The sequence below is a fragment of the Phaethon aethereus genome (genome assembly GCF_964289735.1).
Source record: "Phaethon aethereus genome assembly, chromosome: 9".
Classification (NCBI taxonomy): domain Eukaryota; kingdom Metazoa; phylum Chordata; class Aves; order Phaethontiformes; family Phaethontidae; genus Phaethon; species Phaethon aethereus.
Window position 1 is genome coordinate 11,491,030 of NC_138585.1, and position 21,177 is coordinate 11,512,206.

Genomic DNA, 21,177 nt, shown 5'->3' on the forward strand with positions numbered 1-21,177 from the left:
TGTTCAGGTTGACTGATGTTTGCTATGTGTAGCTTTTTAGAATGTCTAGAATTTATTTGCATGATCATTTGAACTTAATATTTGCTAAATGTATGTTTAATATCATGAAACTTTAGAAAAGATGATCAAAGATCCCTACCCCATTGTAAGTAAGTATGACATCCCAAACACCCTCTTCACAATAATAATTAAAAGTCAAAATTTTGAACAAATTTTTCAGTCCTTAGTATCACTTAAGCTTCTGCACTATAAATTTGAGTATAAAATCCAACTTTCTCTTTAATATGAGGTGACTCAACAACTTCATATAGCATTTTGTTTTCTGACATTTTGGACATTAAAATCTACAATGCATCACACAGAAAATGGAATCTGCAAGCACAAAGAGATTTTCTTTACTAAAGGACTCTTAAGACAGTAAAATTGTCTAAGGAATAATCATAAAATGTTCATATCTGATCTAGGCTGCTTTTTCAGTGCCTCAGATCTCACCTTCTATAAGTTATCACATGCTGCTTTCATGAACTACAGATCTCCTTTTTAAAGATATGCACAATCTCGAGATCATTCCTCATTGTTTCCAGTTGTTTCTCATTCCCTTTTCTGCCATCTTTTTTCTTTTCCCTTTGTGATACTTTCCATCTTCTCTTATCCTTTTCTGCCTAACCACATTATATCTCCAGTCTTTTAGTTTTTACACATATATAAGCTCTTTGGCTACTTTTCCCCCACTGTGCTGCATTAGCACTACAGAAAGGCAGGCCCCTTCTCAGCAAGCAATTACTCTTAAGCACAGCAGGAGAATAGAAGCAGAGCTAGAGACCTCACTGAAATTAGAAACCTATCATGGGGTTTTGGTAAGGTTTTTTCCAATGGAAAATTTGAGGACATGCTAAAAATAGCAAATCTGAAAGTTACTGTATCTGCAATTTCCAATTAACTATGCTTTGTTTTATTTACAAAAATAACCAAATCTCTTCAAAACCCAAGTAAAAGCTCTCAAAATATGCCTCTATGAGAGGATAATACCTCAAAAGAATAAAGAAGAATCATGGGAAAGGCAGTCATTAGTAAATTTAGACAATATATACTGTTAAACAACCCTTTCTTTTCCTCCACAAGATATCTTAGTTCCTGAGCTTGTTGGCATTAGTAGATCTTCCAGAAAAAGATGGAAAAGCCACACCTTGTTACCTAATCGACCCATTAGGCTACTCCAGAGCAATAGCAGTGGCCCTTGCACACAGACTGAATCACTTCTGCACCAACTCTCTCCCCTCTTTATGGCGAGGACACGAGTAGGAAGCACAGCTACATAGCTTCATGGGAAGCATTCGCTCTTCGAAACAACGGTAAACAGCTCTTCCCCCAATTCTATCCTTGCTCTATAGCACAGCTGCTCTTGGAAACACAGAGATTCTACTGGGAGACTGGAACTGGTGACTCTGCACAGAAAGTTTCAGACAGGTTACCCAAAAAGCATGTTTACCTATCAACAGTCTATAAGCAGAGAGGTATTTCCTGATGTTGCTAAGTAATTTTTTTTCTTTCCTCTGGAAGGGTCAAAAAGCACATTGTACGTTTAAGGGAAATCCAGAAACCGTAGAAAACCTCAAGACTCTGAGCAGAAAAGGAGCATAGGTTTGTAACACATAATAAGAACAGAAGTGCCAACAAACAAAAATACCAGAATACTGAGAAAATGGTACCAATGTGCCCAGAAGGAAAAAGAGCAAAGCGTACAGCCTAAATACTAAGATAGTAGAATGATGGTGACGAAGTAAGTCTTCTTAAAGCAGAGCACACAACAGGAACAGCTGAAACTTATTAAACAGAAATACGGATCTGTGGCAAAGAAAGGAGCAGAAAACAAATATTCAAGAAACAAAGGAGGCAACAAGAGAAGAGTAAGTCCAAACAGAAAGGAGAATGAATCAAAGCTTTGGGGAACTGAAATAATTTCTTTAGTTTTGAATTATTGCTCTTACACACATTTTAGCCAACTGACCGATATGCAGATGTTACAAGGGAGACAACTTTTCTCACACATTTACTGGACAACACAAAAATCAGACCACACCCTAAATCTCCTCAGATTCACCTTTCTCACCATGCTGGAGCCTGATTTTTACTGCAGAGGTGCCACAAAATGAGGGAACATTTCTACACCATATATACACTGAAACACTAAAGTCCTACCGTACTTTATATACTACTGCTGATTATACAAATATTTCTCACCTGGGTTTTTTTTCCTGCTTACAGCTATGGCCTAAGGCACAATTTAAAATTATTTAAATATATACCTAAATATAACTGAAAATTTAGACTAAGTACAGCCTGCAAAACACCCGTTTGTATGAGGTACTAGATAGGTCTTTGCTGTTTACCTTCTGGGCACTGACAACTGAATCCATTGATGTTGGACGAGCAGGTACCTCCATTTTGGCATGGCTGCTGGATGCAATGATCAATCTCTGACTGGCACAGCTCTCCAGTGTAACCTACAAAACAGCACACAACATTCAGATAATATAGCGGAAAATGAGGTTTTATCACTAAATGTATTACTAGGTCATTCAAACAGTACCATTATTTTTCTTCAATAAAATTAACCAAAAATCAGAAATAGAATCCAGGACAGTCTTCTAATTTCTTATAAAATGAGATTTTTAATTAGAACTTATACTTCACTGGAGCAACATAAATACGTAGTGGAAATCTAGAGTTTATATCAATTGTGTTTTACCAGCGTAAATATTCTGACAGCACTAGTATAATGGAGGTTGGTGCTGCATCTTCATCAGCACCCGTATAACCAAAAAAAGAAGTCATTTTGAATAGTTTTCAAATGCATCTTGAATCTCAAGTCAACACTCTTTAGCAAGACTTTAAACAAGATTTGACATTATGAATTATTTGTGCATATGCTGAATGACTGTCATTTGCTCCTACTTCTGGGCTTCAAAAAGAGTGTTTATTTTAAGTGGGAGCTGTGAAGAACTGCTCAGCACAGTTGCAAACTCTTCCAAATAAGCTCCTATAAGTTCACAAGCTACAGTTTGTGTGTACTGTATTATCTGACCATAATTTTGCTTTGTTCCATATGTCTGATGTCTCTAACACATCCCCAAAAAATGAACAAACTTACAAAATACAATCTAATTGCTTAAACACTCTGAACTTAAATTCCTTAACAAATACCACACATTCCCTTTCCTAATTTCTAGTTAATTCCAGAAATTATCTCGGATGCATGACTGAAGAAGAAACTACACACAGAGGAATTTTATTTTTTAAAAGTAAATATCTTCCATAACAAGCTTGTTTAGCCTAATGGCTGATGTTAAAGACCAGTAAGCGATGACAAACAGGTAACACTGTTAATACACTGCTATGAATCGGTATCTAAGACAAAGACTCCAAGGTGAGATAGAAGACATGGCTGGACTAGGATTTTGCTTATGCAGTGGAGAAAAAGGAAAAGGGGGGAAAAAAATGAAAGAAAAAAGATTTTGGTTTGATTAAATAATTATTTTTAATGCAATCCAAATTAACATTTATAAGACTTTGGGGCACTTATACCTATTCAAATCTATTGATGTCACCATAAAGTACCTCTCAACACAGACTGTTGTATTTGGAGTTGCTAGAGCACTACTATAGAAAAGGATCTATAAGACCTTCCTCTCTGTGTACCTTACTGCTTTTATATGCTATAAAGAGCTAAATTTTGACCTTATTTTCTGCAATGCAAAACCTGGAAAAAGAAACCCTGATGTATGTTGTATCTGGATTAATGCCCATAAATCACCTAAACTGGAGAAAAATAATGAGGTTAGAAACCAGAACTGTGTTCTCATGAGGTAGCTCCTCTGGACCAAATTGAGGCACTTGTAAGGACGTCAGCCTCACTCTGGATATCTGGTGATTTTCTGTAATTCTTATTGGTCTCAAATTAACATAAAATTTACAAAACCAGCAATGAAATATTATGGAAGACTACATCAACCGATTTCTTTCATCTACAGGCTTCGTATTTTTTCAAGTTCTTATATTCTGCTGATTATTTTTATGAATCATAACACAGTATTGCATATGCTTCACTCATTTAAACATTTTCCCATCTTCAAACCGTTACGAAGTTCATGGAAGCTAAAAATTACCCTGGAATCCAACGTGTATCCAAAAGAACGTAGGCACAGAAAGACAGAAACGATTGTGTTGCTCTGAAGCTCGCTGCAAGAATCTGACGTCCTGCGATTGTCATTATAGCTTGCGAGACAACTCAGCGATAATATTTTATGTCAGCTTTACAAAAATAAATACATCCCATCTTATTATTATTTATAGGGCATGTTTTGTCTATCTGAAAAGAGAATATGATCTGGGAATTTCATAGCAAATATGTTGCAAGTGCTGCAAATTAAGAGGTGCCAAGCAACCACGGGAGGGGGAAAGCAGTTTTCTGGCGAGATACACTTTAAGAATCATTACACCTGTTCATTCTGTGCTGGTACTTACCTTCTTAACATTTCCTTTTATCAGGATTTGTGAAACATGATGTTATTCACACACAAATGTTTCTGAAACTTGCATAGGGAGACATTTATGATAATTCAACACTTATTTACCATTTTCTTTAATATTTTTCCATATGCGATGAACATTTTTCAGAAATCCGTAGTTATATGAAAACAGCTAGTTTTACTGATTATTTTTTGATGTTTGGGCACAAATTTTGGCAAAAAAAAATATGGGTAGAAACACAAGCCACTGAAGTTAAAAATTATTAAGCCATCTGAATAACATTAGACATTTGCTATTAAAAAAATAAAGAAAAATTATTTTTAAAAACTTAAAAGCTAAACCTAAACCTAATGTATGGAGGCCATGGAGCACAGCTTTGCAAGTTCCAAAATGTAATAAATAAAGTTAACTGTATCTGGCTTACTGAGGATTTACAGAGGGACTTGATCACACTGTCATTCAGAAGGGAAGCCTTCACATACGGAAACCAAATCATTTCATTCCATCTATTGTAAGCTTTGTTTTATACCATGACAAGTAGGAGGGGTTTTGTAGAAGGAAATATTTTGAATTTTGACTTTTTTTTTCCCCCTATAGGAGCTAACAGTTGGTTTAGAGACAAGGAGAAGAAAAAAATATTAAAATAATAAAGCATAAATTCTATTTTAGAGAAATAATTTTTAAATGGAAAGGACAAAATCAAAAGTTAAAAAACAGTAAAACATCAATGAAAATATATTTCCAAAATATGTAAGAGAAATACATTTTCTTCAAGAAATTGTCATTATCTTAGTCATTGCTCCCTGGCATCTATGGTATAATTTTTTCTACAATTGTGTTAATACTTTATGAAGCAAGCAATTGAAATGCCTGTCCCTAGTAGCAACTACATTTTTAACTCATAGGGTGCTTTTAAAAATATGGAGAGGCCAAATGTTAAAAAAATACATAAGCACTTGATGCAGATATCTAGGATCATAATAACTAAAAAAAACCCCAGGATTTTATATCATTACACAAAAAAAAAAAACATTTGCTTTATCAAGGCACTATAATTTGTAACTTACCAATAGAAGCAGGAATTATCACAGACTTGATCTGAATGTAACAGCAGTGATACCCTTGGAGTCTTGTACGTAAGTGGGAAGTATGTTTATGTTACTCTGCAAAACTTAGCTGTACAACTTGAAAATATTAAGTTTTCCTAGTGTAAAAGCTCTTAGGCTTTACAATAAGCACACCAGAATTATCATAAATATTCCTGCTAAAGAATAGCAAAGGATTTTGAAGTATTTGAAAAATATATTAAAATTATCTTTCAGTAAAAAAATTTATTTCATGGAAATGCGGCAGGTTTTTTTAGAATCATTCTTGTATTTCTTCTGAGGTAAGGAATTTGAAAAAAGAAATTTAGCCTGATAGTACTTGATGTAGAACAATTTCCAAGATAGCTATCTCAATGAAAGATATATTTTTTTTTCTTTTCTAATTGGAAACTAATTTTCAACATCCAAAATAATTCCGAATCAACCATATTCAACGTGACAATAATGTTCAAACATTTGAAGTTTGTTCCACTCTGATCTTTCTCTTTCCATATTTAAATAATTATTCAACCGTATTTACATATCTTGTTAAAGTGACAGTTGATCCTTTGGGAAATTTATGAAATAAAGTAGAGTATACCTGCATAACAACTTCACAGCTTATTTTCAGAGCAGTATAAAGCCAGGTCATCGTATAAAAATACAAATATAAATCCCTTTCTTTCACATTCACTATAGTGACTTTAAGCAAAGAAAAAGTAGAAGTCCTAGAGGCAGAAAAAGTATAATTAAAAGGATGTATCTTGGCTTTTGGAGAGAATGAAGGGTCTTTAATAATTTGCCGTTGCTGAATTTCTGAACTGCAACGTTCACAAAACAGGTCAGAGGATAGGGTGTAGCATCCACCTGCTTCTGGCTCAGTCATTTTTCAGGCTGGTACTTACACGTAATTTAGTGCAGCTAGAATTTTCTCTAGTATGTGCTGACACGCGTTAGGGTAAAGAATAAGAATAATCCCATCTTTAAGGGAATATCAGAACACCCACTCCATGATCCCGCTTTGGGGAAGAATAAAGGAAGTATTGTTACATGTACCTTCAACATATATATATTTAATGCACACAAATACCCATCCAGCATTAAAGCCAGTCAATAACCACTTAGACACAACCACTACAAATCTGAACAAATGATTCATTTCTCCATCTGCTTTTTATGATACAGCTTTTGTATTCTGAAGGTCTTAGGGTCTATTCTGGAAGCATCTTCCTCCTTTTTTTTTCCCCCTCTTTTTTTTCTTGTTCAGGTAAGTCCCCCTTCTCTCTAATATCAACTGACCAGTATTACAGAAATTAAAGTGTACAGTAAAATGGTTGTAGGAAGCAAAATATCTGCTACTGATCCTAATTTTAGCTAACTTTTATTTTTAAATAATTTTAGAAAATGTATATTGAAGTAACTGTTCTATTACAATAATTGTGTTTGGTTTTGAAATGTAAAGTTCAGATAGCAGAGTTTTCTATAATAGCCATTTAGTACAGTATTTTCCATCAGCATGTATCTTTAATTTACCCTCCAGCATATGACCATCGTATTTAGTTTAAACTTACTTTCAATTAAGATGTCTATATTAATTTGATCAAATTCTTAAAGCAAATGTTCTTAAAGTAACTTCAGAGAGCTCGAACACTTGTTCATTAATCAAACCCACAAATGATTCAGTTTATGAATTTTTAAAAATTTTTCAAAGTTTAAGTTAGTTCTGAGGAAGAATCCAACAACTGTATAGTGTGGAGATAATTTTCTTCCATTTGATTGGTGCGACTGAAGAGTTTACTAGTTACGATGAAGGCATGTTTATTGAAAGGTTAGTTATACTGTATACTTAAAATCCATATTGAAAAGAAAAAAAATAGATTAAGAAAAAGCTGATGTAAACTAAATTTTCATCATCTCTTCTTAGTAGGTGAGGTTCTATTAGTTACGAATAATTCACTCATTAGGTTATGGTTCAGATGTGCGCTTTCAATGGCATTGTTCACAGATGAATAATCTTCCACAGCCTTTTACAAACTGCCCTTATGTTGTTGTATTTTCCTTCTTTCCTAGGATCTGAAGTTGCACAGTTCACTGCTCTGCAAAAGATACGCACTGAAAGTTAAAACAAAAAAGCATCATTCAAAGTGTAATACAAAACCTACCAATCGGGCAGCTGCAGGTGAAATTGTTCCCATCGTGTTTCTGTGCTACGTCGGTACAGGTTGCGTTGTTCTGACAGGGCTGCCTCTGACAGGCGTCAAATTCTTCACACAGGGAACCCTGATACTCATCCTCACAGTCACAGAAGAAAGTTGCCTAAAACCAAACAGGGTATGTACTTCACGATGAATTTTCAAAGATTATGTTTTCATTGAATATTCTACTGAACCAAAGTGTTTTTCTTGTTTTCCTCTTCATATCAACGGCATCTGCCATAAATACATCAACTGCATAAAGTTACTCTTTGAAATACTAAATGCGCACCAATTCTTCAGCGAAATTTTTTAATGAGGTCAGAGAATTTCATCTAGATGAGAAAGCTGGGAACAGATCCATGATGTCTAAATCACTATAAATTTTTTCTTCCATTCCAGACATTACATTTATAGACTGGAATAATTGTCAGAATAAGTAATGTGCAGATTTACCGCAACAAAATCCTACTAGAAAGATGCACCCTTTATGGGAAGGGCAGGGCTGGGGTCCCAGAGGCTCACTTCAGTGGTACTTCAGTAGTGACACACCCTTTCAATTCTGTTAAAATAGGTCTTCTGAACATATTTGTTACTTTCTCCAAAACTTGGTGTTTAATAAAAGGTCAAGAACATTATACCTGTTCAAGATCTTAAATACCTATATTAGTAGTAAAATAATTAAGATTAGATTTTTTAAAAAATTTAGGTCACTAAGATTGGCAAGGAAGTCTCAAAGAATGGAAGCAAAGAAAGCTTTCTCATCTGTATTATGCATTTAGATTAAATATTTTACTTTCTTTGTTCCTTAAACACTAGATGGCAACATCACTCACTGTCATACATTTTTTAGTCAGATAATTAGGGCTGGAACACAGCTGTCCCATGCACAAACATTGTCATGCAAAGTACAGAATGTGCATGGAACTAGAAACAAAGACATGGGATTAGTATTTTATCTTCTATTTTTCACTTGTGTTTGCTTCATATGAAGAAACAGCTGTGACCTACGTAGAAAAGAAAATAATCTTCATACAAATAAAAAACTCCACTCACTAAAACCCAGATTCCATTCTTCCTTAAAAATATTACACTGGTAGAGTTTAAACAGAATACTATACATCTCCAAAACTCAAAATGATGGGTATGTTATTTATCTGGAGTGCCAGAAGCCCCTGCTAAGTTATGGTCTATACATGTTCTGATATTTGCCCAAGCCTCTTCACAAAACAGCTCTGAACATCTCACACATTAGCAATGACAGGTTTCCAAACGAGGCTGTAGTTCAACAGAAGGGGAAGACAGGCAAGCAAACACAGTCAAAAATTATTATAATCACATGGCACAGTAACTTACTCTGAAGATAATTCATATGAGCTACACAGGGAAGTGGCTAACAGAGTGAAACAGATAATCACTTTTATTTAAGAACTAAACAATTAACTAAATACACAGTAAGTATTTCCACGTTTCCACATAGCACTGGTGGAAAACACATCAGCACGGGGATCACTTTGGTCCCTAAAGACAACAGTTCAAAGTTAGTGTTGTCCTCAACATCTCACATCATCTGAGTCATGCAGTACCAGCATATATAGGATCAGAACCCAGGTAAAAGAGTGCACATAAACACGATGCCCGCAGCATCCTTCACAGCTGTTCTAACTCTTACTGGTACTAGATTATGTTATTGACTTAAAATGTTTGTTATCATTCCTGGAATAGGCTTTCGAGTTTAGACTTAATACGAAGTCAAGGTTGCTGCCTGTCTTAATAACTCACCTGTTCTGCATGAACAAAGTGAGATACCATACTATGAAAAATGGCATTTTTTCTTTAAAATGGACATAAATAGAGCACAGGGAAAGATATAGACACCGTACCTAGATTCTGTACCCTGTCTGAAGAGATCAGAGTCTTGATCTCATTTACATGTGTTTCTGGTCCTCGCATATGCACTGAAAATGAGAACAGGCTTATCTACATCTATCTGATGCTAAAGACATCCCTAAGCAAGAGAGCCAAGAAGTATAACATCCCATCAAAGTTAACTCTGTCAGAACAGAGAGAGACCACTTTTTATAGGTAGGCTCAGGTTCATGGTTCTTTTATGATAGACCTGAGAGTAAGATGCAAAGTACATGACTATCCAAACCATTCATTGGAGAGGAAGGGAATGTCTGTACTGTCCACACAGACACAAAGAGTGATAGGGATCAATTTACCATAAAGCGTAGTTAACAAAATGGGTTTTGAAAGCAGAAAAACATTGTAACACATGAAATCCTGGAGAAACTGGCGGCTTGTGGCTTAGACAGGTTTACTCTTCGCTGGGTGAGGAACTGGCTGGATGGCTGAGCCCAGAGAGTTGTGGTGAACGGTGTTAAATCCGGCTGGTGGCCAGTCACAAGTGGTGTTCCCCAGGGCTCGGTTCTGGGGCCGGTCTTGTTCAATATCTTTGTCGATGATCTGGATGAGGGGATTGAGTGCTCCCTCAGTAAGTTTGCAGATGACACCAAGTTGGGTGGGAGTGTTGATCTGCTGGAGGGTAGGAGGGCTCTGCAGAGGGATCTGGACAGGCTGGATCGATGGGCTGAGGTCAACTGTATGAGGTTTAATAAGGCCAAGTGCCGGGTCCTGCACTTGGGTCACAACAACCCCATGCAACGCTACAGGCTTGGGGAGGAGTGGCTGGAGAGCAGCCCGGCGGAAAGGGACCTGGGGGTGCTGGTTGACAGCCAGCTGAACATGAGCCGGCAGTGTGCCCAGGTGGCCAAGAAGGCCAACAGCGTCCTGGCCTGTATCAGAAATAGTGTGGCCAGCAGGAGTAGGGAAGTGATTGTGCCCCTGTACTTGGCACTGGTGAGGCCGCACCTTGAATCCTGTGTTCAGTTTTGGGCCCCTCACTACAAGAAGGATGTTGAGGTGCTGGAGCGTGTCCAGAGAAGGGCAACGAAGCTGGTGAGGCTTCTGGAGCACAAGTCTGATGAGGAGCGGCTGAGGGAACTGGGGTTGTTCAGTCTGGAGAAGAGGAGGCTGAGGGGAGACCTTATCGCTCTCTACAACTACCTGAAAGGGGGTTGTGGCGACGAGGGTGTTGGTCTCTTCTCCCGAGTAACTAGTGATAGGACAAGAGGAAATGGCCTCAAGTTGCGCCAGGGGAGGTTTAGACTGGATATTAGGAAAAATTTCTTCAGTGAGAGAGTGGTCAGGCATTGGAACAGGCTTCCCAGGGAGGTGGTGGAGTCGCCATCTCTGGAAGTGTTTAAAAAAATGTGTGGATGTGGTGCTTCGGGACATGGTTTAGGTGACATGGTGGCGCTGGATTAATGGTTGGACTTGACTATCTTGAAGGTCCTTTCCAACCTTAGCGATTCTGTGATTCTGTGAAATGTCTAATGATAAATAACAGTTCTGAGATGCATGCAAGTTATTCTGTAGAGAAGATAAGGTGTCATAGGTTTTATTAGGCATGTCATCTTCTCTTTTCCAAAATTATACTATTAATTTTTTTCCTGAATAGATGACAGGTACTAGCATATTGAAGGAAAACTAAGTCAAGAAGAACCACTACCATAATGCTAGTATTGAAGTCACCATCCAAAAATTCCAAAACCATCTCCTATCAATAGACAGTTCATCTGTGCATTTTACTTGATTATGGGAGTGTAAATCTATCATACATCAATTTGGATGGCAATAAAATAATTTCTTTAAAATAATTTGCTATGACCCAATCCAATTGTCCCTAAGTATCATATTATAAAATGTAGTTGGAATATAGTACTTTTTTTCCTATTTTAAGTAAGAGTAATAATGTACTCATCAAATTATAAATTTCAGACTAGCGAGACCATAAAAGGTCATGTCTTTTCTTCTTTTTTTTAAACTGAAGAAGCTGTTAAGATGACCAGAACAAAACAAATGTCTACTTGTTCTCTTGCTGACAAAAACTTTTAATATTTATTACAACTCACAGTGAGTTGCTATAATATTTGAGCAAAACACTGCTGTATGATAATTACGTATTTTGTATTTAGGAGTATATTATACTTTGGAAACTAAGTCCATATGCAGGAAAGCATGCCTTTAGGTATACATGAGGCTTTTTTTTAATTAGCCTTTCTATAAATATAATCCAGTGGATCTACCCCAAAGCTTCTAGCCCATATAGAAGACATGGGAATATCACTATTCAGTTCAATACGTTATTTCTCAGTGCAGGCAGAGGCCAGTTATTTTTGTGTAAATCTCAAGGGTTCTAATTCTAGCAATAAAAATTCATATTTACACAGTCAGCTCTTCCATATTTTACATGGGAGAGCCGAAGTTACAGAACAGAGCAATCAGTAAAAGAAATCATTTTATCCCCATGTGTAAGCAAAATTGTGGCTCTCAAATGCAACGGATGGCCAAAGTTCACTTTAAAATCCTACACGGAATCAGAAAGTCACACCAAACAAATCTCATTCCTTGGGTTAATACCAAGATTTTTCTCTTCCACTCACAGCTAACTGGTTTGACAACAACTTATTCTGGTGTAAAGCTGAGTATATAAATGTCAAAGTGGTATTTATATTGTGATGATGCCAAGATGAGTATTATCCTTCTGACACATTCCCGCTTCCACTGTGGAAGAATGGCAAGCATGGCAGCAAAGCAGTGGTACAAAGTTCATACAAAGGAAGGAAAAGGCATTACTTTGACTCAGCATCACCTCACTTCATGGAACTTGGAAGTGGTGAATTTTATGTTCCTTTCAAAAGCAAAAATAATTGAAAAAGAAACTCTTCCATTAGAAGCTTTCTGTTTCATACCCACACTCGATAAAAAACATCTATCTGAGTAGAAGCTAAGTTACATATCAGTAAGGAATGAGTAAAAACTGGCCAAGACTTCCAGGTTAGACCAGAATTCATTTGTTTATAGTTTTACGTGCTCCATAGATAACAGTATGCCACTGCACTTCTACCACTGCAGATTGTTAATTACATTTAACTTTCCCATTAAGCAGATGTGTTACTACATTCTTTTACATTAAACTAGATTTGGAATAAAACTATGAAGTACATAAAAACACAAAGACAATCGTTAATCTTCTTGGCGCTGGAAGCAATGACTACAAGCCAGCAGAGCTCTCTGCTCAGAAGGCCTAATACCACAAATAAGCTTTCTCTTAAGAAGTCGCTTTGCATCCTGCAAGACTAGACTGTGCAAAACAGAATGAATTATAGATAAAAAACAAACAGCAAATCACAAAGAGCATGTTGTAAACCTAAAGAAAATTGAAGTCTCAGTTCTGCAAAAGGAGGTGCAGAAGACGCGCCCTGCGGGAAACTGACACAACGGTTGGTACATGTCAAGCATGTAATTTTGGCTGTTTACTCCATCGTTAGGGAAATCACCAAGACGTTTTAGGGCATACCTCACCTAACAGAGTTAAACAATGGCAAAACCACCCTGCTTAATGAAATATGCACTTTCTGTTTTCACCTATGTTGCTTATGCTGAGCCTGAATTGGATTCCTGGCTGAAGTTCTATCGTGCAACTAATAGGCTAAAGCATAAGAAAAACTGACAGATTTTTTAAAATGCTATGGACGAACAGACATGACATATTTATTCTCCCTAGAGTAGGAACCTGGACATAAATTGTCTACATTTGGAAACACTGTACCTGAAGTTTTAGTGAGCTACCCCAGCCCAGCAGGCTACCTGGCATAGGTTTGATGGCTCTCAAGAGCATCAGTGGTGACATTTCTCATTTCTTCAAGTCCTAGAAAATTCAGAAGCCATTTGTGACAGTGAAAATAAATGCAATTCCATTTCTGAAGTTAAAATTTTATTTGAAGATGAGATATTGACAATCCTGCTAATTCCAGTTCTCCGACTACCACAAATTGATAGATGCCTCTTCAGAAATGGACTTCATGATTTCTGTCCCACACAGCCTCAGCCACAGGTGTGTCAGTCAACTACAGCCTAGTGCATGTTACATCAAAAACACTACCTTAATAAATTTTCCTGTTACTACTCTTAAGTTCAAAGAAAGAATATGTGGAAAGATATGAACTATCCCAAATTGTCAGCAAAACTGCTACCATGGACTTCCGGAGGGCAGACTTTGGCCTCTTCAGGTCACTGATTGAGAGAGTCCCTTGGGAGACAGTCCTGAAGGACAAAGGGGTCCAGGAAGGCTGGACAGTCTTCAAGAAGGAAATCTTAAAGGCGCAGGAGCAGGCGGTCCCCATGTGCCGTAAGAAAAGCTGGCGGGGAAGGCAGCCTGGCTGAACAGGGAGATTTTGCTGGGACTCAGGGAAAAGAGGAAAGGTTATCACCTCTGGAATAAGGGGAAGGCACTCAAGAAGAGTACAAGGATCTTGTTAGGTCAAGCAGGGACATAATTAGAAAGGCAAAAGCCCAGCTAGAGCTCAATCTGGCCAGTTGTAAAGGATAACAAAAAATGCTTCTACAAATATATTAACAACAAAAAGAGAGGCAAGAAGAATCTCCATCCCTTACTGGATATGGCGGGGAACATTGTCTCCAAGGATGAGGACAAGGTTGAGGTACTTAATGCCTTCTTTGCCTCAGCCTTTAATAGCCAGTCCATGTATCCACAGGGTATTCAGCCCCCTGAGCTGGAAGATGGGGATGGAGAGCACAATAAACTCCTCATAATCCAGCAGGAAACAGTTAAGGACTTGTTAAGCCACCTGGACACCCACAAGTCTATGGGGCCTGATGGGATCCACCCAAGAGTACTGAGGGTGCTGATGGAGGAGCTTGCCAAGCCACTCTCCATCATTTATCAGCAGTTGTGGTTAACAGGGGAGGTCCCAGAAGACTGGAGGCTTGCCAATGTGACGCCCATCTACAAGAAAGGCAGGGAGGAGGATCCCGGGAACTACAGGCCTGTCAGCCTGACCTCCGTACTGGGGGAGATCATGGAGCGGTTCATCTTGAGAGTGCTCACAGGGCATGTGCAGGACAACCAAGGGATCAGGCCCAGCCAGCATGGGTTCACGAAAGGCAGCTCCTGCTTGACCAACCTGATTTCCTTCTATGACCAGGTGACCCGCCTAGTGGATGAGGAAAAGACTGTGGACGTTGACTACCTGGACTTTAGTAAAGCCTTTGACAGCGTCTCCCACAACATTCTCCTGGAGAAACTGGCGGCTCGTGGCTTGGATGGGTTTACTCTTTGCTGGGTAAAGAACTGGCTGGACGGCCGAGCCCAGAGAGTTGTGGTGAATGGCGTTAAATCCAGCTGGTGGCCAGTCACAAGTGGTGTTCCCCAGGGCTCGGTTCTGGGGCCGGTCTTGTTCAATATCTTTATCGATGATCTGGATGAGGGGATCGAGTGCTCCCTCAGTAAGTTTGCAGATGACACCAAGCTGCGTGGGAGTGTTGATCTGCGGGAGGGTAGGAGGGCTCTGCAGAGGGATCTGGACAGGCTGGATCAATGGGCTGAGGTCAACTGTATGAGGTTTAATAAGGCCAAGTGCCGGGTCCTGCACTTTGGCCACAACAACCCCATGCAATGCTACAGGCTTGGGGAGGAGTGGCTGGAGAGCAGCCCGGTGGAAAAGGACCTGGGGGTGCTGGTCGACAGCCGGCTGAACATGAGCCAGCAGTGTGCCCAGGTGGCCAAGAAGGCCAACAGCATCCTGGCCTGTATCAGAAATAGTGTGGCCAGCAGGAGTAGGGAAGTGATTGTGCCCCTGGACTTGGCACTGGTGAGGCCGCACCTTGAATCCTGTGTTCAGTTTTGGGCCCCTCACTACAAGAAGGATGCTGAGGTGCTTGAGCGTGTCCAAAGAAGGGCAATGAAGCTGGTGAGGCTTCTGGAGCACAAGTCTTATGCTGAGGGAACTGGGGTTGTTCAGTCTGGAGAAGAGGAGGCTGAGGGGAGACATCTACATCTACATCTATCACTCTCTACAACTACTTGAAAGGGGGTTGTGGCGACATGGATGTTGGTCTCTTCTCCCAAGTAATGACAAGTAGTGACAGGACAAGAGAAAATGGCCTCAAGTTGCGCCAGAGGAGGTTTAGATTGGATATTAGGAAAAATTTCTTCAGTGAGAGAGTGGTCAAGCATTGGAACAGGCTGCCCAGGGAGGTGGTGGAGTCACGGAGTCACCATCTCTGAAACTGTTCAAAGAATGTGTAGATGTGTTTCAGGACATAGTTTAGTGGGCATGGTGGTGTTGGGTAAAGGTTGGACTTGATGATCTTGAAAGTCCTTTCCAACCTTAGTGATTCTGTGATTCTGTGAAATTTTTCTATTCATTTTGCAGGGAAAGCAACACACCACTTGTGCATGAAGGTGGGTCGTTTATCACTAAGAGTTCTAGTTTTAACATATAAAACTTTCAATGTCAAGATTACAGGTGGGGACATAGAAGTACTGCTTTCTCTTTTTCAGGGTGACATAATAGCTCCTCTTTCTTGCCATGAAGCCAATTTGTCTTTCTTTTTAAAGATTATTTCATTTCACTTGCCATGTCTCAAAGATTTATAAAACATGAATAATTATTAAAGGCCATATATGCATTTTCCTTAATACAGAAAAGCATTAATGCTTCTGCATAGATACAGGAAGTATTTTGTGACATATGACATGCAATAGTAGAAAAGATAAGAGTCATAAAAATGGATGAACAACACAAAAAAAATTGAAAGTAAGATTATTTATCAAAGGCTTTAACTCCCAACTTGACAAGAAACGTTGAAAGATGACATTTTGATATGCTGTTATATATAGTAAATTTGAACATATTATTTACATAAATCAAATTCAAGATGCTGAATTTGTAAAATAAAAATGTTAAGTATAGTAAAGAAGAAAATCTAAACTGGACTACGAAATAGGACACTCTGAATGAATAATTTATTTGGATACCAGCCAGGTGGTATGATAGAGTAGCACTTACTTCTAAACACATCTTGCAATAAACGTGTTCACACATTACCTCAAGCATTTTAAAATTTCATTTTTGAGAAATAAAGTAGATGCTTAATTCTTCCAGATGTTAGCACTGCCATGTATATACAGATTACTGTAGCAATTTAATTATTGTTGTTACAATTCAAAAAGTCATTTTTCTATCAAACATGCTTATTGAGAATTTAAATCAGAAAATGGTAGCAGATGAACTAACAGTGAATTCCCTAAACATGCCAAATTTTCTGTTCTCACAGCAGGCTCACAGCTGTTAATATTTACTCAACAGTTACTATTGCTTTTATCTCACAAATGAATATTAATAAAACTAAATATTAACTGTGCATATTTGTGCTGTAAATGACTTTTAATCCATGAAATAAAATCAACACGTATAGAAGGTAACAAAGAATACAGGATCTCATTCACAGAAGGCCAGTCTGGTTTTGTACAAGCAGTATACAGGCAGTAAATTTAACATGTTTGGTTCTTATTTTCTTGTGTTACTAGATTGCATAAAAAATTCAGTGGCCAGTGGAATTGTTGTCGTCATTGTAATCTCTCAATGTACTATTATGTAAAGGAGAAAGCCGTACAGGAAAACTTGCAAACATTATCCAATTACTCCATTCTGTTTCTCCTCATGATTATGCTCAGACAATTCCATTGCACTGAGCAGTGATTTCTAAGCAAGCAACTACTGAGAAGTGGAGAGATAAGTAGTAGGTTAAATCAGGCCTAAAACCAAAAGAAAGTTGAAGACCTCACAAACTGGAACACACTGGTCTGGAGATTGGGGATCCCAAGTGCCCACCACACGCTCCTCATCTCACAAAGAAATACCCTTGTATAGTGACAGTAAGATGCAGTACGCATTATCTTATACCTCATTTGAATAATTGTTTTTATTGCCAGGGCAGGGTATGAATCTTTGCATCTCCTATCAGTCATTTTCTTACTTTTAAGTGCTTGATTTTTAGGATAGAAAATAAATACATTATTATTATTTAGTAACATCTGTGAGCTTTTGAAGCCTGTTACACAGCAGCAGGGTATGCACGCACTCAGACAACCAAGTACAATTTATCCTGCATTTATGTTTTCATGGAATTTCCACACTACAGGAAGGTTTTGATAAATTCACCTTACCTCATCTGGTTTGGTGATACATCTTCCTTTCCCTGAACACTGGATGTTATCTGAATGGCTTCCCACAGGCAGGCAGGTACTGGCTTTCACTATCACAGTCAAGCGTAGAGCCACAATGCATTTTGTAACGGAATCATTCAAAAAACCTTAAAAAAAAAATTTCTTATTACATCAGAAAATATGCTAATACATATTAATGCTCTACTGCTAGACAAATAAATAAAACTGAATTGAAAGAAACTGTCACCTAAGAATATCATTGCTCGTATTTCATCCACACCTATCTAAATTTAATGCATGTAAATACAAATTAGAATATAGCTTGGAAACAAACACTCATTACATTGATTAACAAAAAGAAGGCAGGCTGGTAAAACAGATCTACATCCAGAGTTCTAATCTGCTTTCATTTTTTAGGTCTCTAATAATCAAATGCATTTTCCTGCTTTTTGATAAGTTTAAAATGTATTTCCTTAAGTTTTTTAATTACAAGGAATATTAAAATCAAATTAAGTGGGGAAAAATGTATAAATTAATTTCTGAAAGTTACTTCAGAGCTCAAAAGCATACAGATTATAAACTGCGTTACACTGGTTAACAGATGGACAGGCCCTTTGGCTGCATTTCTTACGAAGTTTGCAAGAGCAGACATACACAGCTTGACAGCATTTCTTTGTATATTTGCAATAGAAATATTATTCAATATTTGATCTGATCACTCCGTAAGGTGATATACTATGTATAGATGAACAAAACACGAAAATGGGAACATCTGACAAGGAAGACAAAAATTCATTAATCTCTGTCTAGTACCTGTAATTGCATGGAATTAAAAAAATAGTTGATTGGAAGATATTAAAGCAGACTGGAGCATTACAACATCCCTATCACCCATATTTCTAACAGATGTACCTAGGAAATAAAATAAGGGACAGCAGGAAAGATAAAATGAGGCACATACACAGCATATGACATACACAGTTAAGTCAGAATTCATGTCAAAATACATATAGTCTGCTCGTATACTTCACTTGTGCTCAAACTGCACTGTCCCACCACAGTGATTAGACTCCTGGGTTACAGCCCATCCATGTGTGGCATCAGTTAGCTGTTTTGTTCTGGGAGCTTGTTGCAGAATAAACGTGCAGTGACATAAAAAGTGTGGGTTTGGTGTAGTGTATATACTGTATGCAGAATATATGCATAAAAAAACCCAAAGATCATTCCATGAATTGTTCAACTTACATTTGACTTCACTATCCTTAATGTACGTAGACGCCTAAGGGTCTAAGACTGTTTGTAGTATCAGTATGGAAAGTTACAGACGTAGAACCATTGCAGGATTATGCTTTTCTTTAGAAATTAATAGAGAGAGAATTTAAGTAAAAATTGATGCTTTTTAAGATCTAAACATTCTTAATTTTAAAAAGAATTACTGTAAATGGATGCAGGAAGTGTATGACATAGAATGTTTTTTCTAATAGTCTAGAACCCACTTACAGCCTAAACCACAAAGGAACTTCAAAGATGCAGTCTAGCTTCTTCACTATAGACTGAAGATAGCACAGTATTTAGTCAAGTAGAAAAAAATTAGGACAAGATAATGTTTATAATGAACAGTAATAAACCAAAGTTTCATGAAACACTCTGAACTTCAAGTGAATTCTCTTTCCATAACAGCTGCTAAACATTACTCACATTCTGCATATGAAAGTGTCAAGCATGACTAATTCTACAAATTCCATAGAAAATCTTATGGGAGACTTCCATTCTTTGTTCTTCATTTTTAGATTTCACTGTTTAAAATGCTGCATCCTTTGAACAATTAGTTGTTTATGCTAGAAACTATGATCCCTAAACCATACCTTCAAAGCAGGAAAATCTCATGTCCAACACAGATGTCATCAGCTTGAGCATAGCCTCAAGTTAGCTAAACATTCTAAAAGATCAAATTAAAAAAAAAAAAAAAAGTATTGGGGATAGTTCCAAATGTCTAATGGTCTGTTTTGGCTAGTGAAGATTATTGTAATCTGCTGACCTCTTCAAAGCAAGCCAATTTATTCTGGCCTTAATACACACCCTGTTTTTACCCATCTGTTCAAAGACGCAGCCAGAATTATTTCCTTTAACAATTGAATGTGATTGTCACTGGCAGTCGTGCAATTATATGTGAATGCTTGGAAGAACGTGATATTTAGAAAACGTCTTTGGGTTCACATTTGCTTGTCTGAAGCACATCGTTACATATTCTTCAGGACAGTTCCCTAAAGGAATACTAAATCAACTTTCTTTGTACTTTCAATCTTGTTACTATTTTCATATCAAGAGCCGCCAGGCAAACCAGTGAAAAAAATCATTATTCTCACTGGTATGCCATGTATTTTCCTGTAATTTATAATTATATCATCCAATTTACAAAGACTAGAAAAATAAAAACATGGCTATTTATTTTCACTCTGTAGAAGTTGCATGCATCTTTCTGAGATCTCTAGGTTTTAAATCTAGCTTGTCTGATCATTTAAATATGACTCTCTGCTTAACTCAGGTCATAGCACTTCAATTAATTCCCTCTCTAATTCCCACAGCAGCCACTGAACTAGAGTGAGTTTTAAGTTCTATTTTTAACTTCTAGGTAGAAGAATAATTTCAGAAGCATGTTTACAGCTCCCTTTATCTAAGGTCTGGAGAAAAACACTACAGCTGTTTGTATCAAAAGTAAATTTTGTTCAGTTTAACACTGCTGGTTTTCTAAAGCTAGTTAAAACCTAATGACATCAGAGCATTTTAAGTTGAAGAATTGAGCTATTTACAGTAATATTACAGAAACAATTTTAACGCCTAATAAATCATACCACGATGTGAGTACGTTTGATAGTCGGAGAAATGCCTGTGTGATTTCATTGGTAGTACGTGTGGTAAAATACTCTACAGCTCATTCCACCCTGGTAGCTTCACCTACTTATGCCTAGGAGCACACAGTACGTATGCTCCTGTTTCTCTCACATGAAGAAAGTTAAGAATGAAAAATAAGGAATAAAGTAAAAATAAAAGATGACAGATGTCATCATTGTGTCCAGGTGCTTTCAGCAAGATCATATCGTGCCATTCAGATTACCACGACTGCAACATTAACTGACTGTAGATTTTCTAGACTACACAAACTGATTTTCTTCCTTTGCAAGCCCCGTTTCTGAACAGCACCTTCCTTCTATGCACGGCAGACTGAGGTCAGCAAGCTGGTCCATAGTGGACTGCCAAAATAAGGAAGACT

At 37.6% G+C, this 21,177-nt stretch overlaps 1 protein-coding gene across 1 annotated transcript in view; it reads right to left on the reverse strand.

Moving 5' to 3' along the window:
- DNER (delta/notch like EGF repeat containing) overlaps positions 1-21,177 on the reverse strand; it is a gene marked incomplete at its 5' end in the record, with an annotated part of 131,776 nt that overhangs the window by 34,602 nt on the left and 75,997 nt on the right. The window contains 3 exons of the mRNA XM_082003707.1: positions 2,391-2,504; positions 7,778-7,931; positions 17,907-18,052. Coding sequence (XP_081859833.1) covers positions 2,391-2,504; positions 7,778-7,931; positions 17,907-18,052 — 414 coding nt within the window. The remainder of the gene's footprint in view (positions 1-2,390; positions 2,505-7,777; positions 7,932-17,906; positions 18,053-21,177) is intronic.